General features: G+C 37.5%; 1 protein-coding gene across 1 annotated transcript in view; it reads left to right on the forward strand.

Moving 5' to 3' along the window:
• Positions 1 to 231: 231 nt before the first annotated feature.
• Positions 232 to 24,815, forward strand: part of NUP133 (nucleoporin 133) — a 30,150-nt gene continuing 5,566 nt past the window's right edge. The window contains exons 1-23 of the mRNA XM_042821768.1: positions 232 to 426; positions 1,452 to 1,570; positions 2,369 to 2,472; positions 3,609 to 3,716; positions 4,661 to 4,792; positions 5,940 to 6,110; positions 6,516 to 6,671; positions 6,784 to 6,854; positions 7,439 to 7,586; positions 8,755 to 8,902; positions 9,739 to 9,896; positions 10,877 to 10,968; positions 13,216 to 13,379; positions 14,874 to 14,968; positions 15,072 to 15,296; positions 16,146 to 16,268; positions 16,698 to 16,797; positions 17,737 to 17,979; positions 18,982 to 19,115; positions 20,174 to 20,332; positions 21,675 to 21,810; positions 23,126 to 23,244; positions 24,730 to 24,810. Of these exons, the coding sequence (XP_042677702.1) occupies positions 242 to 426; positions 1,452 to 1,570; positions 2,369 to 2,472; positions 3,609 to 3,716; positions 4,661 to 4,792; positions 5,940 to 6,110; positions 6,516 to 6,671; positions 6,784 to 6,854; positions 7,439 to 7,586; positions 8,755 to 8,902; positions 9,739 to 9,896; positions 10,877 to 10,968; positions 13,216 to 13,379; positions 14,874 to 14,968; positions 15,072 to 15,296; positions 16,146 to 16,268; positions 16,698 to 16,797; positions 17,737 to 17,979; positions 18,982 to 19,115; positions 20,174 to 20,332; positions 21,675 to 21,810; positions 23,126 to 23,244; positions 24,730 to 24,810 (3,171 nt within the window). The 5' untranslated portion in view covers positions 232 to 241. The remainder of the gene's footprint in view (positions 427 to 1,451; positions 1,571 to 2,368; positions 2,473 to 3,608; positions 3,717 to 4,660; positions 4,793 to 5,939; positions 6,111 to 6,515; positions 6,672 to 6,783; positions 6,855 to 7,438; positions 7,587 to 8,754; positions 8,903 to 9,738; positions 9,897 to 10,876; positions 10,969 to 13,215; positions 13,380 to 14,873; positions 14,969 to 15,071; positions 15,297 to 16,145; positions 16,269 to 16,697; positions 16,798 to 17,736; positions 17,980 to 18,981; positions 19,116 to 20,173; positions 20,333 to 21,674; positions 21,811 to 23,125; positions 23,245 to 24,729; positions 24,811 to 24,815) is intronic.

Here is a 24,815-nt window from a genome sequence, read left to right on the forward strand (position 1 = left end):
ACCACCTACACACAGCCCAACTTGTTCCCTGAGCAGATCGCCATCAACTTTCTGGAAACGCACGCGGAAACCTCAGAGAGCGAACGGCTGCCCCCGGGGTTTCCCCGACTGCAGCGCAGGGGCTCCCTTCCCTCCCAGCCGGGCGCAGAACAGTGACGTCATACGTCGGCGCCGGCGCCGCTGATAACGTCATTCAGGGGCGCCACGCGGGAGCGTCCGATCTGCCTCCGTTCCTCCGGCCATGTTCCCCTCGGCTCCCGCTTCGCCGCGGACTCCGGGCGGCTCTGCTCGCTGGGCCCTCGGCAGCGCCGCTCCGAGCCCCCTGTCCCGACCGGGCAGCAGGAAGAACCTGGCCATGGTGGCGGCGACCGGCTCCCCCGGGCTCTTCTCCCCGGTGGCTCGGAGGAGCGGCTCCCTCTCTGCTCGGTGAGTTCAGCTCAAGGGCGCCGGGCGGCATCGCAGAGTCTGGGCAGGGTGCTCGGTGCTGCAGTAGCAGTAGCCGGTTGTAGAGGCAATCAGCAGTCGGGCTGGCGATGGAGAAATCCTAGATAACGCCGCACGGCGAGTGAGATGTTCCCTCCGGTTGCTCTTACAGTTGTGCTCAAGAGTTTAGATATCGGGACAGGTCCTACAGAATAGGATCTTGCCCTCTGCTGGAAGCAGTGTTTAAATCAGCCTCTGTTTTCTATTTTATTTGTGTTGATTCCTTTCTTTTATACGTAATTCAGGCCACAATAGGAGTTTTCTGCCTGTTTATAGACATGATTTATTTAGTGATATTCGCTAAGGAGCCCTTCTGAAAGATGCAGTGAATTCACATGCCCAATATTGTCTGGATTGTGTTGACTGAGATCTTTTCTTGGTAGGATATTTTGTATCACCTCACGTTATCCAGTTCTGACTGAAACGCCCTATAATTGAGTGTTTTGTGCTTCCTGAATAATGAACAGCTTTGGGCTGCCCCCTCCCTTAAAAGGCTGGAAATTTACAATAAGAATGACTTCATCCTTCATCCCACGACCAGCAGAGATGTTAATTATTTCTTGGAATTTTTGCCCACATCCTTGGAATGTAGTGAATATGTATATGCTCTGCCTTTAAATATGTTGTTGTTGCTTCTCGGTGTGTGTGTTGGTGGAGCGATCCCCCATGCATCCATCGCTGTAATAATAATTGCTTGACAGAACTCAGCGGTGTGTCAGGTTACTTTGTCCGTTTTCTTAGCTTTATTCTTTCAGAGTTTAATATAAAATGATGCAGGTTTGATATGTTCTAACCCTGTCTTACTAACTTGAGCGTGAGAATTCCTCAGATATGTGTGAAATAGAGAAAGGAACAGGAAGCTATGCATGGAAAACAAAACAGAAGCATGAAAAGCATCTGAAGTGAAGAACCGTTGGAGTTTCTGAAGAAGCAATAGAGAACTAATAACAACTTTTGTTTTGTTTAAGAGCAACTCCCACCAGAGTTATACAACATCCCTTAGCAAGTGAGACTGTTAACTACGATGTGAAAGCTTTTGGATCTGCCCTGCCTGTTAAGGTGATGGAAGCCTTGAGAAATGCTGATGGTAAGACTAGATCTTATCCACTATTTTCCTTCTGGAAGTTGACAAGAGAAGTTAATGTGGTGTTGATGCTATTTAAAAGCTGACTGGAGTGGAAAATGAAATGCTTGTGACTTTGTTAGAATCCAGCATGCTTAACTGTTATTGCAGTTGTAAGAATACAGGCATATGAATGCATGCAAGCATAGCTCAGATACTGACTTGTTTTGGATTCTCTTGTTTCCTGAACTGGTTGTTCCTTCTTTTATTTTTTTTTTTAATCCACATGCTCTGAGTCATTAAATTAGATACAGTCAGTTAAATTAAGCTTCAGCTCATGTAATGGTGATAAAACCAGTGGATGAAAATAAACAGAAGCAATAGCTTGATTTTCAGTTCTAAAACCCCAATAATAGAAACTGTTTTCTCAGTTCAATAAATTACTTAAGCTTCATTTATCTAATGGAGATAAGAGAAACCAAGGATATAAAGCTTTATAATAGCTTTGTAAAATTCTTCAGCTATTTGTAAGATGATTTTTATCTGCAATGATTGGCTAGCTTCTAGAGTTGTGTTGCTTTTCGCTCAAAACTTGAGCATTTTGACAAATGGATTTTTTTATATTTTATTATATATTTTGAAAAATGGATTCTTTATACTGTATTTAGCTATTGGTGTCTTAAATATGTGGAAGATCTAACAAGGAATTTAATTTTGCTGCAAAAGATGCTCTTTGTGTACAAGACTGAGGGTGACTTGATTTTCAGCTTACTCTGTACTGTTGTAAAATATTAACCCTTTGAAAAATTACTTTCTGTGTAGCTGATGACCATCTGAGCGTTCAAGTGGATGAAAGCGGGTGGGCTTGGCTAGTCCATAAAGAGAGGCTGATTATTTGGAAGATTGGTCAGTCTCCTGTTGCAAAGGTAAATGAGAGACTAAGGTGAAAAATGTGTATGTTTGAGCTAGTAGGGCAAGTTGTCCAGTTGTGTTGCTTTAAATCAAGGCTTCCTTATAACCTGAAGTTTGCTTCTTCCACTGACAGCAGCATTTGATATGAGGTCATGCTAACAGCAGTAATTCAAGTTTCTGGCAGAGTTTAACTGCTTTGTATTTCTCTTTTCATTTCTAATTGTCACCTTGGATTAACATCCAAGTGAAAGTTCTACATTTCAATGTGTTAGCCTTGATAAAGTTATTCCAGTATTTTGAAAAGAGTTGGTATCTTACACATTGGTTTAGACACTCCTGAAAGTGACTTTGAAGTGAGTTTCAGCAGTGTTGAATGTATATTTCCTTTGGTTTTTTTATGTCAAGAAAAATATGTTTTTCTCTGGGAACATTTTTCTCACAGCAGCACAGTGCAAAGCAAGTATGTTCAGAGGAGCCCTGTAGTCACAAAATCTTTACCTTCCATTTACTGCAACATCTGTTAATTATAGAGATTCTTCTCTTAATGTCAGTGCAGAAATGTCAAGGATTCTGGTACTTAACAGAGGTTTTTTCAGCGGTTATTGTTTTTCTGATTGAAATGTCACTTTTCTTAAGATAGGAGAATGTTGTCCCTCCTCAGGCTTTCATAGAATCGTACAATCATAGAATGGTCCGGTTTGCAAAGGGCCGCAGTGATCATCTAGTTTCAACCCCCCTACTGTGTGCAGGGTTATCAGCCATTGGACCAGGCTTCCCAGAGCCACAGTTTTCTCAAGTGCTTTCTGTTTAATTTGTTCTGCCATCTTGTTAGTATCTTATATTAAGGTATGTCTAAGTAATGGCACCTCTGAAAAGAGGTGAGAAACATTCAGAAATAACAAAAGCAAAACTGCTGTGTTTGAAAGTGTGTGTGTGTGTGTGTGTGTGTGTGTTTTAGCCATTTGCTTGTTATGATAAAAGAGATTTTTCAGCAAGTTTGACTTTGTTTTTGTCTTGTGTTCTCTTTTTCCCCTTATGCAGTGTGCAGGCTAATTTAAAATCAATTTTTGTCAGGCTCAACAGCTGTGGAGACTTTGTGGCACAGGAGTAAGTTCTTACAGTCTCATCTTTATAATTGCATCTCTTACAGTTATCTCTGTGCAAGGAACTCCAGCTGCCACCCAGCGACTACCAATGGAGTTCCAGTTTAGCAGCTATATGTTGTCTCAGTTCCTCAGGTGACGCATCTTCTCTGCAGGTGATCCAACTTCTTAAAGTTTGTGTTTAAAAATACTGTTGGACCAGCCTTGAATGTGTTCTATTTTATCTGGTGTATTTTGTTTTCAGTCTGTTTTAAAGTTGTGTACTTGTTATATTTTAAAAGTTAAGATTGTTGTTTTTTGTTAAATATGCTTGAAATAAAGTCTCATCACTTTATGCCCCTTACATGTTACGTAATCAGAATACCGTACAGTTTCTATGATAATTACTTAGCATGCTTTCCCAGCCAATGAAGAAATATTCAGTTAACTAGCGTTCAAATAGTGTAAGCAGATGCAACTGATCTGCATGCTAGCTGAAAAGAGTTCAGCTGTCTTTTAATTCTGAGTACACATAGCTGAAAAGCAAAAACGAGCACCTTCCCTTTTTTGTAGTCTTTATAGCACAGCTGATGTTGGAAGTCTCTTGCATCACGTTTTGAATTTGGTGTCTGGGTGGTTTTCTAAGTCAGAAGCCCTAATAGAGGCACACAGTGGCCTTATGTCTTTTTGAAGAAAAAAATCTGCTTTCATTTTCATTAATCAATCCAGAGCAGTTTCTTTATGAAATTATAATCTTCCATTTTAAGTCATCATCTTGGCATCCAGAATTCCCCACTATACCTTTTGTCTTGCAGCTTGTCTTGTAAATTTTTGCTTTTCAGTAGCAAACTGAAGTATCAGGAGCACAAACCCGTACAAGCTATTACTAGCAAAATAAGCAAGTAGAGCATTCCCTGCATGTATTAAGATATGCTGCAGAATCATCCTGCTGTTCAGTGTATGCCTGTGAATGTGCATCCATATGTATTCACTACGTTTTCACGCGTGAGTCCCTCACAGTCTTGCTATCTTGTTATGTAAAATAAGGTGATGTAGGTAAAGCTGCAGTCTGATTGTTTTTTTGTCTTGCGTGTTACGATGATTATTTTCCCACTTCAAGTCCCTGGCAATAATGGTTGCTACCAGCGAAGGTTCTGTGCGCTACTGGCCCAGTCTTGCCCATGAGGGTTCCTATACTGAGACTTTCACAGACTTTGGAGGCTCTCTATGCAGTTTCCTGACAGCAGTGAAGGTACAGTGCAATAGATTTATATAAAAATACTGCTTTACTGTGTTCAGTTTTTAAGCATCAAACTGAGGAAAGTGAGATCTTCACATTGACTTTATTGTTAAAATGTATGAGAATTTACAGCTAAAGGAACCATTTTAAGTCAGTGATCTAAAAGTGTGTTATTGAATATTAGTCCACCTGTTGATGGACAGAATTAATCTGTAGTGTAACTTTTGTATGGTATGATCATGAAAATTAGGTAAACTTTGCTGTTTTAGTAGCCTCCAAGCTATGGCTGGTGCTGTGGCAAAGCCACTGTTTACACTGTTTAATTTTTACAGGGCTATTATTTGAAGCAAGTTCATGAAATGAAGTGAATGTCTGTCAGTGGTCAGAGCCCATCTTTCAGTTTAGATTCCTTCAAAGGATATATTGCTAGTACATGTAGAGTACTGGCGTGTGATCCAGCATGTAATACGTGGAGACTAGCAGATCACTTCAGAAACATGCTCCTGATGCAAATTTAATGTAGATGCACCCATTAGTGCACCCACACAAAAAATGCACTAGCACAGAAGTTCCTGCTTTAAAAATAACGTGTATAAGCACCTACAGTGGAATGCATGCTTTGCCTTGTGTTCAACACTTCACCTTCTTCTAGTGCAAAGATAATACTAATTTTCAGTATAAGGTCCACAATGCTTCATGGGATTTTAGTACTGTGTGTGGTTAGACTGAAATGAGTTTTATGGGTATAAATGTGTTGCTCTCAGAGCTAAGTAAATGACTCTTTTCCACTACTGACTACCACTTAAATGTTTAGCTAAGTGCTGATTTGTAGTATTTCTTAGAAACAAAACCAAAGCAAAACAAAAAACCTGAAAGCATTTAAAAGCCCCCCCTTTTTCTTATATTGCATAGAATATGTTCTGATCTTGTACGACGCTGGCATTGTAATATCTTTTTGCAGTTACGTTTGCTATTGCCCTACTCAGATGTATATAAAAATATATAACATCTCTGTTAATGCTCAAGTAATATGAATGGCTTGTTCAGTCTTTCTCTTCACGAGGTGATGAAGAATTTTATGACTATAATTACTGCAGGAATGTGCTTTTAACTTTTTAACATAATTTCTTTTTTTTTTTTTTTTTTTTTTTTTTTTAAGGGAGGAAGCTTTATTTTATCATCTTCCAGAGGCCAGCTAGTTCGACTGATTCCTGATAATTCTGGCAAGATTCATCAGCATGCTCTGCCACAGGGTCAGGGCATGTTTTCTGGAATTGGTCGAAAAGTTTCTTCTCTTCTGGGTATATTATCACCTGGAAATGATGCTGTGGTAAGCCTGAAAAAATTCAGATGCTAATCTACTTTAATGTCTGTCTGTGCCTTCTAGTCTCAGTGTTTTGGAGAAGAAAAACACGAGTTTGCCTATGGGTATATGATGTCAAAGAAGACTCTTAATGATTTTATGTTATATACTTTTTTTTTTTTCCCATTAAAAAAGTAGACAGGAATCAAGTAAATATAAAAAAAAAAAAAAATAGTATGTTGTGTATTGGAGAATTATTTATTCTTTAGATCTGAAAAAAAAAAAAAGCCCAGCTTTAAAGTACAATGTTGCCTGGGGAGTTTGCAAAGCCTTTGAGTCTCACCTCTTGTTCCAGTTTCCCAAGGAAGTAATTTTTGTGTGGACTGAGTGATACAGATCATTTTGTCTGAGATTTTTCTATTTTAAATGCAGATTTCTAGTGTTCTTTGGGATAAAGAGAGATCGAGCTTTTATATGCTAACAAATTCAAATTTAAACAAATGGGAGATTGACAGTTCATCAGAACGTTATATTCTCAGCTGGGATATCAACAGAATCCTGAAGGAACACATTTCAGATGCAATTTGGGTAAGAACAAACTCGCTGGGAAGTTTTGTTTTGTTTCCTTAATAAGCAGCCTATTTGTGTATGGTTTTAAGTCAGATACATTGTAGTTTCTTTCTGTTTTGTTTGTTTTTAGGGTTCTGAGAGTAACTATGAAGATATTAAAGGAGGAGTAAATGTACAGTATATGGATTTACAGCAGAATCGGTAAGGAAGTTCACCTGATGTTCATCTGGTTAAGTGAATCTACTAGTTGCATTCTGCTTTCTTATCAAAATCTTTTTCTAATAAACTGAAATTTAATTTTACTTGAGTGCCACTGTTAATAAAATAAGCTCATCAGCTACCTAGATAATCATAGCATGAAGCACAAAATTAGCTTTCTAGCATTATGACTCTTTACCTAAGAATAACTTATTTCATTTTTTAATGTCATTTTTTATTAGGTTTTCTTAATACAAAGACAGTGAATAGCAAGTATAACTGTTATTACAGCAAATGTAGGAAGTCTTCTGTATCTCTTGTATTTGATTTAATTACGTAAAATTTCCACAACTGGATTGGTTCAGTTTTGTACTGCAGTTGCATATTTGTATTAAAACAGAATGAAAGAACAAAGAGTTTGCTTTTCTGAAACAAGTAGTAATTTACTTTTAAAATATTGTACTACTATACAGTACGGAAAGTATTTACTTGTAATTGTACTTAAATATCTGTTTTCCAAGCGATAGAGTTCAAGCAAGAGAAATATTTAATTATCACCTCTACTGACGTGATCTCTTGTTGAATAGTGATGGACTGGTGATACTTGCTGCAGCATGGCATCCTGGAGATCATCCATGCCTTGTCTACTATACTCTGATAACCGTAGAAGATAAAGGCTTCCAGATGTCTGATGATGTTGTTGTGGAGGTCACACAGTATAATCCATCTTTTCAGGTATGCAAATGAAAGCTCTAAACTGAGTAGAGAGTTTTGTTTTGCAAAAACAACAAAAAAGAGATCACAGAATCACAAAACTGTAGGAGTTGGAAGGCACCTCTAGAGATCATTGAGTTGAATTCCCCTGCTAAAGCAGGCTTCCTACAGCAGGTTGCACAGGTTGGCATCCAAGTGGGTCTTGAATATCTCCAGAGAAGGAGAATCTGCATCCCCTCTGGACATCCTGTTCCAGTGCTCTGTAAAGAAGTTCTTCCTCACATTAGTGTGTTCCTATTTCTGCCCATTGCCCCATGTTCTATTGTTGCTGACCATCGAAGAGAGTCTACTGCCATCAACTTGACTCCTGTATTTAAGACAAATATAAAGAGTACTGAGATCATCTCTCAGCTTTTCCTCATAAGGAGATACTCCAAGCCCTTAATCATGTTCTGCTCTCCCCTGGTCTCTTTCTAGGAGATGCTTGTCTGAAATGGGGAGCCCAGAACTGGGCGCAGTATTCCGGATGTGGTCTCAGCAGGGCAGAGCTGGGAGTCTGTACCTCCCTCAGCCTGCTGAGGCTGTTTGTAATGCATCCCAGATACCTTTGGCCTTCTCAGCCACAAGAGCTCACTGCTGGCTAATGGCCAACCTGTTGTCAGTGAGGACACCCAGGAGCTTCTCTGTGGAGCTCATTTCCAGCAGGTCATCCCCCAACCTGTACTGCTGAGTGCAGTTGCTTATTCCTCTCCAGGTGCAAGACTCTACGCTTGCCCTTGGGTTCCTCTCTGCCCAACTGTCCAGACTGTCCAGATCCCACTAAATTTCAGCACAGTCTTCTGATATGACAGTCAGTCCTCCCTGCTTTGTATTGTCAGCAGACTTGCTGAGGGTGGACTGTATCCATTCATCTGGGTCATTGATGAAGATGTTGAATAGAACTGGCATCAGTGCCAATCCCTGGGGAACACTGCTAGTTATAGGCCTAAAATCTTAAACTTCAGGGCAAATGAAAAGCATCCTTTTGGGACTGAGGTGGTTTTTTTTTTTTTTTTGTTGCTTTATCCTTGTCTTGTTTTAAAAAAAGAGGAAAATAAATTTAATGCAACTCTAGATCAGCCTTAAAAATGTTAGATGTTTATTTGTTTAAGGTTTTGATTATGATACTGTTCATATGTAACACTTTCAGTCTGAAGAGGAAGTAATGTGCTGCCTGGTGGTCCCAGATTACTTCAGCCACGCTGCTTACCTTTATAAAGAAGATGAGGTGTTCGCTTGTTCTACTGGAACTGGAAGAATTTCATTACCACAGGAGAAAATTTTATTTGGCTTTCAAGGTAGCATGCAGGGGAGAAATGTAATGTTTTGTTGATGCTTTTTAATTGAATGTGTTTATGCCATTGTATTTCATAGAGAGTAGAATCATATTTACATGCCTTTTTATGGCTTTCAAATTGAAGTCTTTTTGTAGGTGTATGGAGAAAACACCAAACTGACAGCTGATACCATTATTGATTATTCTGCAGTATTTTAGATGAAGTAAATGTATGATCCTGATAACTGAATCATGGAATGGCCTGAGTTGAAAAGGACCACAGTGCTCATCTAGTTTCAACCCCTCTGCTATGTGCCAACCACCAGACCAGGCTGCCAGAGCCACATCCGGCCTGGCCTTGCATGGCTCCAGGGATGGGGCATCCACAACCTTTCTGGACAAAACTAATGCCCTGGGTGTCTTTATTTTGTTTTGGCCTTTTTTTTTTTTTTTTTTTTTTTTTTTTCCCTCCCTCTAATGTTCAGTTTTTCTTGAAATTAGCTTTGTTTTGAAGGTCAGCCTAATGTTCATCATAGGTCTTTTTACCAGGTGTCCAGGTACATTGTCCTTGATATTCAGAGGTGTTTTTCAGTCTGAAGCAGAAATTAGGGAGTTTGAGCTACCAGAAACTTGATGATTTTTTTGGGGTGGGTTTGTTTTGTTTTGTTTTCACTCAACAGTACACTGAAATGTACATAATTGGTAGCAAACAGTATTCATGGTTTTTTTTAAGTCAGGTGCAGTTGTGGGAATTACTATTGGTTCCTAACAAAATTTTATCTATGTTTATGAAACTGTGTCATACTTTCTTCTTACTGTTGCATTTGACATGCCTTTATTCCTTTGTTGCCATTTCAGGAGACAGCGTTTTAGGAGCAGGTTCCTATACTAGCCTCCCCATCTTCTTTGCCAAAAGAAGTGGACTTATTACCATCTTATCCAGAGAAAATGTTTCTCTGCTTCCTGAAGACCTTGAAGATTCTCTGTCCTCTTCTGTTGCTGGACCGATAAGTGAGGTAATGGTTGAAAAGCAAGAACAGAAGCGAAATGTTTTTTGGACAGTTTGTATTCTCTCTAACAGTATTTGTCAGTTTGGGTAAGGTGTTTCTTCTCCCTACCCTTTGATCTGAAGTAGAATTCTCTAAGAAATATGTAATTTTTCTCACAGGTCTATTAGTAGGTGTTACTGGGCCTGATAGAACGCTGAGTTAGAAGAGACTGAAGATTTTGCTCTTGCTTTTCTGTCAGGATGGTCTGTAAAGCCTCTTCCTTTGTGTGTAACAGACAGAATTTTCTTACTGCATTCTGAAAAGCTTAGAGTCTGAATTGATAGATGCTGAATATTGTTTCTGCTCTTTTATGTGTTTTTGTTGGAATACAGCCCTACCAAAATGTGTGTGATAGCATTTTTATTGCAATTTTGGCCACTGTGCATTTAGTAAACTCTTAAATACTTCAAATGTTGTCTTTAAAATGTGTGTAGAATTTGTTGTCAAGATGTCTCTGGAGTAGCTGGAAGAGTGGAAAACCTTGCTAAAATAGGAAATGGGAGTGGTGTTGATGGGCTAAGAGTGAGTTTCAATTTTTATTGCAGTTAAATCACCTTTTTAGATGTGTTACTATACAGTAGTATTTTAGTGGAAGACCTTTGTGGTGGTAGCTCAAATGGAACTATATTTTTCTTACTGAGTTAATCTCTGTCTAGATTTGTCTGCACTTTTTGTGAGCAATGGAACTTGTTGTTACCTTGTTAAATTCTATCAAAAATGTTAGTTTTGAACATACGTTCATAGCCTAAAACATACATGTACACATATTACATGTACACACACAGAGCTACTTCATTGTAGGTTATCTTTTGGGTTTAAAAAGCACAACTGCTTCCAAGTGGCACTTTTATTTTGAATCTATATTGTTATGAAGAAATACAGTTTTAATTTAATAATGAAACTTGCTGTTTGTCTTTCATCTGAAATACTTTCTTTGTGTTATTAAGAGTCCTGCGTTTGATCCAGCCAGTAGGCTAGAAGCTGTAGCTCAGGAAGATAAGACAAAGTTACTGAAAGCTGCTTTTCTACAATACTGCAGGTAAAAATTGCACTCTATCTTTGGGACTTTTTTTGCTACTCTTGAAGGCACATTGGTACTTAAGTAGGAAATTTTCTTGGTAAAGGCTTACTGTTTTGTGCTCCTTAATTAACAATGGTTTTAGTGACACGTGCACTTAGAATAGCACAGGTGCATCACTTCTTCATTAGCTGAAGATGCATGCTAAGAAGGAACAGACCTTGTGTTTGAAGGATACTGATTACTGTGTGTAAACCCTGCAGTACTCTGTTAGTGTCAGTGAGAACATTCTCAGCTTTGTTCATTTGTTTTCTCTGTTCTTTCACTGTGACACTTTGTTGTTAAAAGTAAATAGGTTTTCCTATTGTTTCTTTATTTGCTCATCAGTTTTCAGTAATGCTTCAGAACACATTGAACTGATGCTAGTGGTTGATGTCCCTGCATATAACAGAGGGGTTGAAAGTAGGTGATCGTTACGGTCCTTTTCAACTCAGGCCATTCTATCGTGCTGTCATTCTATTTCCATGAAATGGAAACAAGGCAGATTTTGTGGAAAGATGGCATCTTTTTTTTTAAATTGACAAATAGAAAAAAGTGACATTTTTGGGGTAAAAGTAGAAATGAATACTGTTCTTCAAACTATCCTAAGGAAAGCAAACTTACTGTTGCAACACTTGGAATGCCTCTGAAAGGTTTGCTGATACACGAAGGAGGAAGAGTACAGATGAGAAGATACATGGAGATGCAGGCTGGGATTAATTCTATTTAGAAGGGATTGTTTTCAATATATATTCATTGCTACAAAGCATACAAACGGAAACACTCTTAAGACTAATCTCTGTAAAGAATCTTAAGATTGGGAAAGAAGCAATTTAAGAAGATTGTATAAGGGATTCGTTGCATAGAATAAAGAATATCAGAATAAGATGTGAACTTGCACAGAACTTAGGAAACCTCAGTTTTCTGAGAATGTGCAAAAGGGACTGGAAACAGGGTCAGAGGAAAGTCGGGAGTAGCAGGGAGAACTGTGTGAAACAGCATGAAAGTCTGATGTTACATAGTTATATATCTGTGGGTTATATATAGTATAACCCAAAAGAGTTACATTTACAGAACTAGAAGAAATTAATGGTTTGGTTTGCACAACATTTTTAACTAGAAAAAAAAATGGCATAAAAACTGAGAAGTCTTTGAGAGAATAGCTGTAGCAGTGACCTGCCCAGATGGTAAAGCAGTTGATGTAGAGGAAAGTTGTGCAGCTCATGGAAATGTGCAAATCCACAAGCTGTGCATCGAGCACAGTCAACATTGTATGGATGTTCTGGGGAAAGATAGAGTTGATTCTTGCACTGTACTGGCTGATGACAGTGGTTTGATGGAGGCAATAAAGCAGCACATAAATCCCTTAGAAATATGTGTCCTGTGGAGAGATGAAGATAGAACTTCCTTCCCATAAAAGATGTAATACATTCTTGTTTTTAAAAGTATGTTTTACTTTAGTAAACTTCTGTTAAATTTCTGGATGCGATTCTGATTTTTATTTCAAGACATTTGGCTTAGACAAACATTCACACAAATTCTGATTAACACTAAAACCATAAATATTTTCCAGTTAATAGTTTGCAATCAGGGTAATCCTTGGTTGACTACAATAATTTTTAATCACAAAATCAAATTGATGCTTTTTGTGTATATCGAATGTTTCTTACAGTGCTTCAGTACATTGTCATGCCTTGAAAGCTGAAAGAATGTTTAGATGCTTCTTCCTTATTCTTAATTTACTGACCTGAATAGAAAGAGTTTCTAAAATGTGTAAGAAATATGAATAATGCATGATAGCATTTGTCAGATTTTTGAGAGCTTTTACTGTATTGTCACTCATGGGAGTGATATCTTGTACTCTTACAAGGATCTCACAGCAAGCAGTTGATCTTTGGAGACTTAATTATCAATGACAATCAATAAACAGAGCAAAGGCTGAATCTTTTTCTTTTAGTAAGAATAGGGACAAGTAAAAAGTAACTTCATACACTTGCTGATTAAGCTTTTTACTTTCAAAGACTGCAATTTGCTTACATTAAAAGAATCAGAATACTTTTTATTTGTGATTAAAGGTAGCCCAGTGTTCAATATTTATAGTCTGAAATACAAAAAGAATATCTCAAAAGGTGCTACAAATTGAGTTGTTCTTGTTCTTATAATCCTATCATATATATATATATATATATTTTTTTTTATTTCATACATATTGCATTTCTTTTATCTCAGGAAAGATATAGTTAATGCTCAAAGCATGGTGGTTGAACTGTTTCCAAGTAACACAGATGTGGATTCTGATGCTGAACTGGATAGGGCAGTGACTCAGATTAGTGTGGATTTAATGGATGATTATCCTGCCTCTGATCCAAGATGGGCTGAATCTGTACCTGAAGGTAAGCTAACTGTTTGGTTGATCTGTGAAAAACTGCTTATGGTACTCTAGGGAAAATCATGATTTAATTTGCAAAGAAAGCATCAATGTTTCATCCACCTCCAGATGTATTTTCAGGCATAAAGGTGCACCTTATGAGACTGCCAGATTAACTTCCAGTTTACTGTGGTTAGTTCTTCATCTGGTAACAGAAACAGCAAAGAAAATGGGCATTTTTGGGGATGGGACTTTCTGCAAAGAGTGAGTGGTACCACTTCAGTGTTTCCATAATTCCTTGAGTAGATCTAAGTTATTTTCTGCAGATAAGTGTGTTTAAAAAAAAATAAGAGTTTGTTTGCTCATGCTTGACCCTTTGTTAGCATGGCTGTACAACTTCTGATAGATTTGGATCCTGGGTTGGGTAGAGTTAGCTCATCTCTCTGGCACATTGCTATTAATGTCTGCTTTAAAGAGAAAACTATTTTGAATTTCTTTTGCTATATGTAAAGGATTAAAATAGACACCTTTTGAGAAAGAAATATCCCTGTTCATGATTTTTTTTCTCTTGAGCAGTATTAACTTAAAGCTGTCCCCAGGACCTTGAGGCAGCAGTTGCCAATTTCCAAACAGTCTCACTTGAAAGTGTGTGTACTCAGTACATACAGATGTATGAAATTGTCAGGCATCAAATCCTTAGTGTGTTCTGAATCTTAATTTCATCTTTAACTCGGCAGTTTATCTGCACTTCTTACTGCCTAAGAGAGAAGGGGAAGTTCACTGCTTCTTGGAAGTAGTCTTACTAATTTTGCTGATAGTAATAGTTCTTTTGAGTTTTGTATCTTAGTAGTTTTTCGGCTTAAAGCATAAATAGAAAGTATTCAAATACAAAAAGGATTTTGTCTCTGGAGAATCTGCTGAGGGGAGATACCTGTAGGGGTGTTCATGAGGAAGCTTCTATCATCCTTACTGACTCCTGGAACAACCTTGTTGTTTGGTGGGTGTATTAACATGCTGTTCAGTTGGAGGTTCATTTGAGGAGGAGGAAAAGTAGTGCTGAGTTAGGACACTGCTTATGTCATGTGGTGGAACTGTTCAGGCAATGCAGAGGCAAAACTCAAGTCTGAGTGCCTGTAACTTTATTTTGTAGTAGTGTGATCTATGTCTTATAAATTCAGCCATGTAAATTCAACTAAGCTACTGTGATAAAAAATATTATCTTATTAATCTTATTAAAACTTGAGTAAGCTCGTAAGCTATTGTTTGAGCAGCATAACAAATTCATGAGTGCTTTGGAATGGTACTCATCTGACATACTTTATTGCTTCTAAAGGCTTTATTTTCAACTATGGTAGAGTTCAAAAGCCTCATTAAAAACAGCAGTATATAAATATGCATGCATGTAGTAGCAGTACAGAAACTTACAGAAATGCATCTGCCTCAGAGGTAAAGAAAAATAGTGATCTTTGACATGAAGATATAAAGCATTGTAAGATTTCGTTTGTTTGTTTTAATCTAGAAGCCAGTGGTTTCAGCAATACATCCCTCATTCTTCTCCATCAGCTGGAGGATAAGACAAAAGCTCATTCCTTCTTCATTGAGTTTCTTCACCAGGTAATATTTTTACTGTTCTACTTACGTCAGCAAACACAGAGAATTGTTTTTGGCTGAAAGTAAAATGATTTAAAGCATGGATGGTGTGTTTGTTTTACACAAGGTTGGCATATTTGAACGACTGGGCAGTTTTCCAGTACGGGGGATGCCGATGGCAACTCGACTGTTGCTCTGTGAGCATGCAGAAAAACTAGCAGCTGCTATTGTTCTCAAGAACTATCACTCCAGGCTGCCTGATCTAGTGAATGCTGCTATACTGATTGCTTTAAACAAAAGGGACTGTGACATTCCACCAAATCTTACTCCTGCAGATATTTTCTTTCGAGAGGTAAGAACAGCAGAATGCATAGAATTCTTTCATTTCTAAATGGTATTGCATGTAGTGGATGCTGGAATGCATTAATGTACACTTTGATGTATTTCCTTTCAAAAATTAATTCTACACAATTTCCCTTTAAATAGTAATGGCTTGGCAGTGTGTTTTCCTCACTTTACTACATGTACTTCTTATGTCTGTACAAATGAACACGAGTACTTGCAAATGTGTAGAGAAATCAAGTTTGCTATGTTTTACATAGAAGAAGCAGTTTTACAGCTTCTCAGAAAATACATGCTAATTTATTATTCTCATGGGGTGAACTGATGGGTATGAAGCTGTGCAAACAGGGGTGAAAGCTGGAATGACTTTTATCAAATATGTTTTTCATAATTTTTTGTCCTCTCTAAAGCAAATGTATCTAATCTCAGTTCTCAGTTTAAGCTGCATTAATTCATGTAGCCAGTCCTTTAATTCTTCCTCTTTGAAAATAATTAAAAGAATTAGACAGAGCGCTTGAGGTTTTTTTGAAATATGTAACTGTATATTTTTCCCCAGAAGAGGGCATTAGTTGCTAATGGAGGAAAACAAATATAATAGAAAATTAGAAAGATCAATTTTGATTGTTTAAAAGTAGAATTTTTTTTCTGTCTGGTTTAAGGCTGGCAGTGAGGCAATTTATCTGTTCTAGCTGTTGTTTCAAATGTAAGTTATTGATTTCATTATCCATGGGAGTAGTTCATATTTTTGGATATTGATCTGGATTCTACTATTTCTAGTCCACTTCTGTCATTTGGCTTGTAGGTATGAGCTGGGGATGCATGTGTTGGTGCTCACTGCAATTTTTCTTTATATTTTAAGGTGTCCCAGATTGATTCCATCTTTGGATGCTTACTAGAAGAGGAGGAACAAGTTTTGAAAGAAATGCATATTGAATCAATTGAGTGGGCCCAAGTAGTTGTCAATGTGAACAACATCATTAAGGTATAGAAGTGCACCAACTGGAATGTCCATGGGAAGGGCAAATATTAATGAGTGCTCAGTTTGTTGTGTACATCAGTACGTCAGAGCTTCTGATGTGTGAAGTAAATACATTTTTCATATGCCTAAATATATTAGAGGAACAGAAGAGATGGTCTCCAGCAAAATTAGGGACATTCCTATTCTCCTTAACCACTGCTAGAAAGAGTTTGAGAAGCTGCAGTGTTGAAAAAAGTACCTGTATTTGTAGCAAAGAGTGAAGAGTTTGCGTTGAGACCTGAGACTTCTTGCTCAGACAGTATGTTCTCTTCTGTGTAACTGAGAAGGAAGGCACTATTAAAATAACATTTCAGAACTATAAAAGACAGTATTTTTTATAACCTGTGTTACACAGGTAGATTTTAAGATACGTATTTGCGTATCTTTTAACAGGATATGCTACAAGCTGCCTGTCAGTATCGTCAATCTAGAGCATCCTTATATAAAACAGGAGAGCTTCCAGAAGGAGAGCCTGAATACATTCCATGGACAGGTGAGAAATTACTAATACTAGTTCAGTAGTTATTTCAAATAAAAAGGACTTCTGCTGTGTTCTGGAAAACATGAATTCCAATCTGAGTGTTAAGCTTATTGTTGAAAGCTTCTCAAGGATGGTCAATAAGAGTGGGAGAAGTGAGAGGTTTTGATCAGTGAGTGGAGAAATGAACACTTATTCTGACCAGGAGTTTTGGTAATCCTTTAAAACTTGCATTGCAATGCAACTGCAATGTTTAGGAGACAAAGTTAATATATACTTTTAACTGCTGTGTGCTGGTTCTAGTTGATGGAGCTATGGGGTGTACGATGTTCAAGTAATTCATGGGATCTAGAGCTGTTTCAGAGGGGACCAGTGGTTGTCCATGTGCTTGAAAGTGTCTTGTCAGAAGAAATGCTTCCAGAAGCAAGAACTTCTGGGTTGGTGTTTGGGTTTTCTTCTGGCCTTTATGTATAAAACATATGTTAGTTGTTTAGCACTTCTAAGATCAAAATATTTTGAAAAGCACAATCTGTGTAAACTGTTCTGGTGTTTTATGATTACACTCACAGATTTAAGGTGGGTTAGCAGAAGCTTTTTAAGTTTTTTTGCATATTCTCTTCTTTCATCAGAGATCATGCTAGTTCTTCTCAGAGCAGCTGATCCTGATAGCTGACAGCATAGGGTTGTGTGGTTGGGGGGGGCTGTGTTTTTGCTTATTGGTCGTTTACTCCATTTTGGCCACATTTAATATTTAAAGGAAAATGGGAGCATGTAGTTGGTGTGATTTTTCTGATAGTGTTTGAAACCCAAAGTGCTTGAGGTGCTTACTAGCCCTTTCTTCCTTTTCTTTTTTTTTTTTTTGTTTTTTTACTTGGCAGTGCTTTTGTTGTACTTCAGCTTGGATTCCTTTGCAAGTGAGGTGGTTTTAACATCTACTGTGTTGTTTTTTCCAAGCATCCAGCAGCCTACGTGCAGCAATAACACGTCAGCATGGAATCATTCTGAAGGTGGTGTATCCTCAGGTGGACAGCAGCCTCCGTAGCATTGTGGCTGAACAGGTGGTGGCACTGCTTGACTGCTTTCTAGATGGATACGTTTCTCAGCTGAAGTCTGTGGACAGACCTGCTGATCAAGAGAGATACAGCAATCTGGAAATGGAATACGTGCAGAAGAGATCAGAGCTCTTGTCTCCTCTCCGTAAGTACTCATAGTTTTCCTTCAATGCAAGGTTTAAATGTTCAGTGAGAAAGTGATGCAAACCTAATAGAATAAATGGCATTCGTGTGTGAATTCTTTGTGTTGTATTTCAGTATATTAGTTACTGGTTTTTATGATTTAATAGGATATTTGTAAAATGGGAACACCTTAGTGTTCTTTCTAAGATTGCCTCCATACCTGTACCTCTAATAAGTTTGTTTAGCATTTATCAGAGTAAAAGTTGAATCTTGATTAATCAAACTTGTTGTTTGATGTATCAGTCACATCTTTGATGAATAATTGATAGCAGTGCCCCCTTGCTGAGTGGAAATAACCTTAAGCAAATTCACTGTATTGAATTTATAAACTTCTATTTTCTTTAGATTTATAGTAAGGGATGCAGTATGGATAGAATGACCTAGCAATCACTGACTTTTAACATTCCTTAGCTTCAGGAAAGGTCTCTTAAACTGTCAGTCTCAGTTTTACTGACGTTCATGGGCTCTGTTAGCTTACAGGTATATCTCATGTCATCATGTTTAATCTGTAGTTTGCCTTGCAAATAAAAGCATTCTGTGAACTTAATATTTAATAAAACCCAAATGAAAGAGTTTAAACAACATATTTTGAATACAGATGCCATGATCCAGTTGTTCTGTTATCAGAAGCTTTTGCTGTCTGTTTTCTCACTTCATGTAATTAGATACTAATAAAAATATTAAATCATGGATGATTTCCATCCTTCCCCTAAAGAACTGCAAATAGCAGATATGAACTTTCAGAGAAAATAGTGTATACAGGCCTGTTTATACAACTTCCCTTCTTCCCTCTAGTGCTGGGGGGCAGAGATGGTGTGTATACAGACTTGTATACATGCATAGGGTGTGTATGGAGTATCTCCTTGACTTGAACACCTGAAATTTGTTTTCATTTCACTCAAACTTCTTCTGTCAGGTAAAGATGAAGGTATCTGATGTAACTTTTCTCTTCCTGGTTACTTAGTTTCCCTGGGACAGTATCAGATGGCAGCTGCTTTAGCAGAGAAGTATTGTGACTTTGATATCCTGGTGCAAATGTGTGAGCAGACAGACAACCAGGCCAGGCTGCAGCGTTACATGAGTCAGTTTGCAGATCAGGTATCTCTGTTCTTCTTTTTCTTTACCTCAACCTCGTTTAAATAATGCTTTATAATAACTTTGCACCTGAAGTCTTGCAAATTTTTTTTCTTTTAACCTGTATGTGTTTATGTATATGCATATATATATATTTACACAAGCACACAGAATGTTATGTGGAAAACTGGAGCCAACATTTATCTTGCAAGACTTAATGGAAGAATTTTCCCAGAGCTTGCAAAGAAAACATCAACAGAAATATGTTCTCTTCAGTTAGCTGTCTTAAATACTAATTTTGGTGGTGTGGAATTTTTTTGTTTACTTGTTTTTCGTTTTGTTTTGAAAGTAATGCTTTCTGAAGAGAACTTACCGTGCTGAACATAGAAGGGAATACATCAAGTCTAAAATGTAGAACATCAGATTAATGGTTTATTTAAACTTTTTGAAATTGTTAATGCACTTGAAACAGCATTAGAACATTAAATTTTGAAACAGCATTCAAGATTACTCTCAGAAGACTAAGTTAAATCTCAAACTTAAATCCTGATCAGTTATTTAACGCTAAAGTTTATGAGGATAAAATAGTCTGGGGGAGTTTTTTGTTAGTTTGTTCTAAAAATAAGGCTTTGTCAGTGACAAGGGGAAGGGTTCCAGGGTTCCAGGTTCAGACGGAGGTAGGAGGGTGTTTCAAGAACAGTGGCAGAAGTGAGCGTCCAAGTCTGAAAGGAGGCATCAAGCACAGAGTTCTGAGTGTGGGAAAGGGGCAGTTGCAGAAATAAGGAACTATGGCTGAGGTGGTGACTGTTTGCATTCTTCTGGACTAACAAAGAATTTGCATTTGTCTTTTCCTTCTCATCCATTGAACGATGAATCCTGAGGTATAAGTAGTTGATGAGCTCTTTTTAAGACTGTATTTCTAACAGGACTCAGCTCTTCTTCATCAACCGTATTTTTTTTTTTTTTCAGTTTTGTTAATCAAGTTAACCCATGTTTTTCCAGCGGTAGCTTACAAAGTATTTAGCCAAATAAGACATAAGATGCTTAAAAGCAACTTTTAATATGTTTGTTTTCCTATTCAGAATTTTTCAGATTTCCTGTTTCGCTGGTACTTAGAGAAAGGAAAACGAGGGAAGCTGTTATCTCAGCCTATTGCTCAGCATGGACAGCTGGCCAGTTTCCTGCAAGCACATGAGCACCTGAGCTGGTTACATGAAATCAATAGTCAGGATTTGCAGAAGGTAGGCTTTCTTAATACAAACAAACTCAAGTATCATGTTTTAAAACTTTTAACCACTGAGCCAGAAGTTCATGATCAAAAGAACAATGCCTCACTATGTGAATGAGGGGATAAAGGCACAGATCATTAATGAAGTACCAGAAGAATCCTTCTAGGCACCATCTGGTATGTCACATGAGCTTTGTCATGGAATGGAAATCAGAGCTGCTTTTCACTCCTTGTTGATGACAAAATATTAGACATAGATATGATCAATCAATCTGGTCACAGTGAGTTCACAGTGGATATCAGTAAAATTCTTAAGATTATCCAGCAAGAGAAGAACAGGAATTTGTATTTCAAAACTGATTAATTGAACGCAGAGAAATTCGGAGGTATCACAAATTTAAAAAAAAAAAAAAAAAGGAAAAAAAATAAGCATTAACTACTTCAATCGTTATTATTATGATATTCATATTCGCACTAAATTTGTAATTTGAAAGCAATTTATTTTTAAAGTTGATCTCCATGTGGATAGATGAATGTTTAAAAATAAAACTTGATTCTTTGTTGCCTTCTAGGCTGCCCAGTTTTTTTCCTATTTCTGGCAACAGTTTGTGTGCCCATTTATTAATACAAAGTGGATGGAAACCTTTCTGATGCCATGAATTATAGGTTGAGAATACCATACAACCCTTTCAAAAAAAAAAAATAAAGGGGGGGGAGGGTGGGAATATGAGAGTTTTGTATGGGTGAAGGTGATGCACATGATGATGACTGTGTTGGAAATCTAATATTCCACTGAGGCGTTGTTGTTTATAGAAAACCTTGTGAAGAGGGAAGCAAGGATTCTAGAACAGAAATAATTCAGACTGTTCTCAGAAATGTTCTGTTCCTTTGTCAGACATACAAATAAATTCTTGTCTGTTTGGTTACTACAATGGTTAGAAACCAGTTACACTTACAACCAAATTTCTGAATCAACTAGTAAATAACCTGCATGCAGAATGTTCCTTCCGAGCAGAACATAAAGGAAATAAAAACCTGGCTTTTATGGAGAAACCTTAAATAGAGTCCCAGAGATACAATGTGTAAAGTTGCAGCTTGTCCTTTAATTTTAAGATTATTCTCCATTATTAAAGGAAAGTATTCTGGGAGTGTAATAGGAATAGAGATCTATGTCATCCTGTACTGTGCAATGCAGGATTTTAGTTTGCAACTTGTAAGTCTTAAGAAATACACGTGGCAGTATTACAAATGTTAAATGGCTGTGAGACTGCAGTTCAGATGAAGTCCTGCTTACCTGTTAGCCTCCTGATGTTAACTTCTAAAACTGATATATAGCATAATTATTTTTTTTTTAGGCTCACAGAACACTGCAAACTTTAGCAAACATGGAGACCAAATATTTTGCAAAGAAGAAAACCCTTCTTGGCTTGAGTAAATTAGCTGCACTGGCATCTGATTTCTCAGAAGACATACTGCAGGAAAAGATAGAAGGTAAGAAACAAATACAGACTAATGTGAAGAACAGATTAACAAAGTTATTGAATTAGAATCACACTGTATTTGTGAATAGTTTGTTTTCTTAGATGAGGGCTTTAGCTTGTATGTGGTAAGGATAAATGGTCTGACTTTGTTTGTTTTGCTGAGAACAAGGAAGAGAGCATGAGGCAGTAACCTCAGTATTCAGCTTTACCTGTGAGTTACCAAGTAGAAGAGTTCCCCTGCTCTGCCTTTCCCATCCCACTTAAATGCTCTGTTCTGCTGTCGTTTGTACAGCACACGCTTCTGTGAGTTTGTGAAAAAGCATTCTCTGTGCTGATAGTTAAACTATTACTGGCCACCAGGGGGAGGCTCTAAAATATCACTGAAGCTTTCACAGGCTTGCTTGTATTTATCTGTGTATCTATCCGTGTGTTATATACAGTTCTTGAATGAGAACTTGCTGAAAAAGTCTTAAAGTAGCAGATAGCTAAGTAGGTGTCACAAATTATTTTCAGGATATAATAATAACTTGTCCTGTATTTTTTTGTTATGTAATTATTAAACATTGCATATAACTTGTGTGAATGCAATTTCAAAATGTATGCTAATACTGATGTGAACAATTTCATCATTAAAGAGGAAAACCTTAAAAATAAGGAAAGCAAAACTTTATTTTGAGAGTATCTGATTATCAGAATTCAGTGTGGGCTCTCCTGGGTTACCCATTTCTGTGTGTCAGAGGACATAGATTTTAAAACTTCTACTGCTTGTGTATAGATTTCACCTTTGTAAGGAAGGAGTAATTATTTCTGCCATAATCTGCTCATCTCCTTAAACAGGTAAAATACTCTGGAATTATTTTCTCATTTCTACAATGCAGTGGAACAGCGGGGGATGGAATTTGCTTGGAGTGGATAGAGTTACTCTGTTTTGATTCTGCCTCAGCCCAGTAGGCTTCTAACTCTGAAGCAGGTGTTACTGGAAAACAAAGCAGTTCTCAAAGGAGTAGGTTCATGGCACAGGTGGCTCCAAGAAATGATAGCTAACTTGCTTTCCTACCCAGTGCCATAGCATCTCTCCATTCCTATTGATTAGTTCTGTTGGTTTTAGGAAAAAAGAAAGTTATTGGTCTGCTTTACACTGGGAACATGAGGGCAAAGTAACAGCTACTAGCTTGCCAGGGCGGTGCTACTGCAATAGAAGTATTTCTGTGCTTAAATAACTCAGATTAGCATCCATATAAAATATTTCATAATAGACATGCTGTGCTGTAAGATGTATTGCATTTTAATAATATGAAGCATTTATTTCCTTCAATGACTGCTAGAAATATCAGAACAGGAACGCTTTCTTCTACATCAGGAGACACTTCCTGAGCAGTTACTGGTAGACAAACAACTGAACCTCAATGATATGCCAGTGCTGTCTGCAACTCAGCTCATTGATGTAAGTATTTCATGTTTTTCTCATTTTACCATTAAAAGTTCCAGTGTATATTCTACTTCTGGTGTTATAAAATAAATGAGATCACAGATGTTTTTATCTCTTTTATGACTTACTAACCACCTAAAGATCTGGCATAAATTTATCTGAATTTGCTTCCACCACCAACAAATACAAAAATACTTTATTTTTTAGTATGGGATTTCTTTGTTGGATGTGTGCTTGTGGGTGCTATAAGGAGAAGAAGCAAAATAAAATCAGTGTCAGAAGCTGTTGTCTCATTTTCAAGTGCTGGTACAATTTTTACCTTCTGTCACATCCTTGGTAGGCAGAGCTTGGAAAACAGAAGGAACAAAGAATTCCAGTTTCATGAAGAAAGATGCTACAATCTAGAAAAAGAAAGGGCAGGAAGAGACTTTTGGTCACTTGTTGCAAAGAGCACTTTCTGTCTTTCTATCTTTAAAATCAAACAACACCAATAAAAAAAAATGTTCATTCTAGTTCTGGGATCACTGCAGCTGATTGCTCTTCCAACTCATTTCTGGTGGTAGCCTGGAACCAATAACCTTGCTGTTTCTGCCCCATTGGCAATGTATTTTTATCATCCAGTGATGCACACAAAACATATGTGATTAAGTAGCAACAACGTGTTGTAAAACAAAATATGCCTTGTCTGGGTTTCAGTTTAGCAGCTCATTACTCTTCTGTAATCCCGGGGAAAATCAGAAACTAGTAGCGCAGCTGTTAAACTTCTCCCATTTGGTGTGTGTGTGTTTGTGTGTGTTTGTTTCAGAACAATGCTAGTTGCCTGTGGATTCTGGAGTCGTTACCTCTGTCTTTAATTGAGACTTTCTGTGGGACTGGGGAAGAATGGGAAGTGTCACAGTTGACAAGAGCTGGCGTCATGCCGGTTTTCCTTCTGAATTCTCTGTTGTCTAACCACGGTTCTTTCATTCTCACTTTGCAAGTAACAAGAAACTTGGAAAATGTGAACAAAAGGTGCATTAATGTTAGTTTTGCTTTCAAGTACTTGTTTAGATCTTTGCTTATAAGGGAAAAAATGAAATGTGAATGGCAAAATTACCTGTTTTTAAAAGGTGGAAGGGCTGTACATGTGCTTATGTACTGCTTTACGCTTTAATTGTTAAAGTAATCCTTTGAGTTCACTTTATTTGTGGAGCTGAGCTCTAGCTGCAGTAGTCCAGGAATGTTACTGCCTTAAATGGCATTTAAATTTGAAACCTAGCAGCTTTCTATCCAGTGTCATTTGTCCACAGACCATTGTCATGTAGGTGGAATGCCACCCTAAAACCTTAAGTATATTCCTTACTATAAAAATACTTGCAATTGAATCGAGGCATGTTTTCATGAGAAGGTCATGTAAGTGGAAAATACATGGTGGTCTTCCCACAATGAGTTGTTTGTACTATCAGTTACATTAGTTTGCAGGCTAAAAATAATTCTGTGCATTCATCTTTCACATCATAGATGTACATTTGTGATGAGAACAGAAGGGCCAATGAGTATGACTTCAAGAAAGCACTTGATCTACTGGAATATATTGATGAGGTAGG

Source organism: Centrocercus urophasianus, unplaced genomic scaffold, assembly GCF_019232065.1.
Source record: "Centrocercus urophasianus isolate 14NV4802_14NV808 unplaced genomic scaffold, USGS_Curo_1.0 seq_10, whole genome shotgun sequence".
NCBI classification, from domain to species: domain Eukaryota; kingdom Metazoa; phylum Chordata; class Aves; order Galliformes; family Phasianidae; genus Centrocercus; species Centrocercus urophasianus.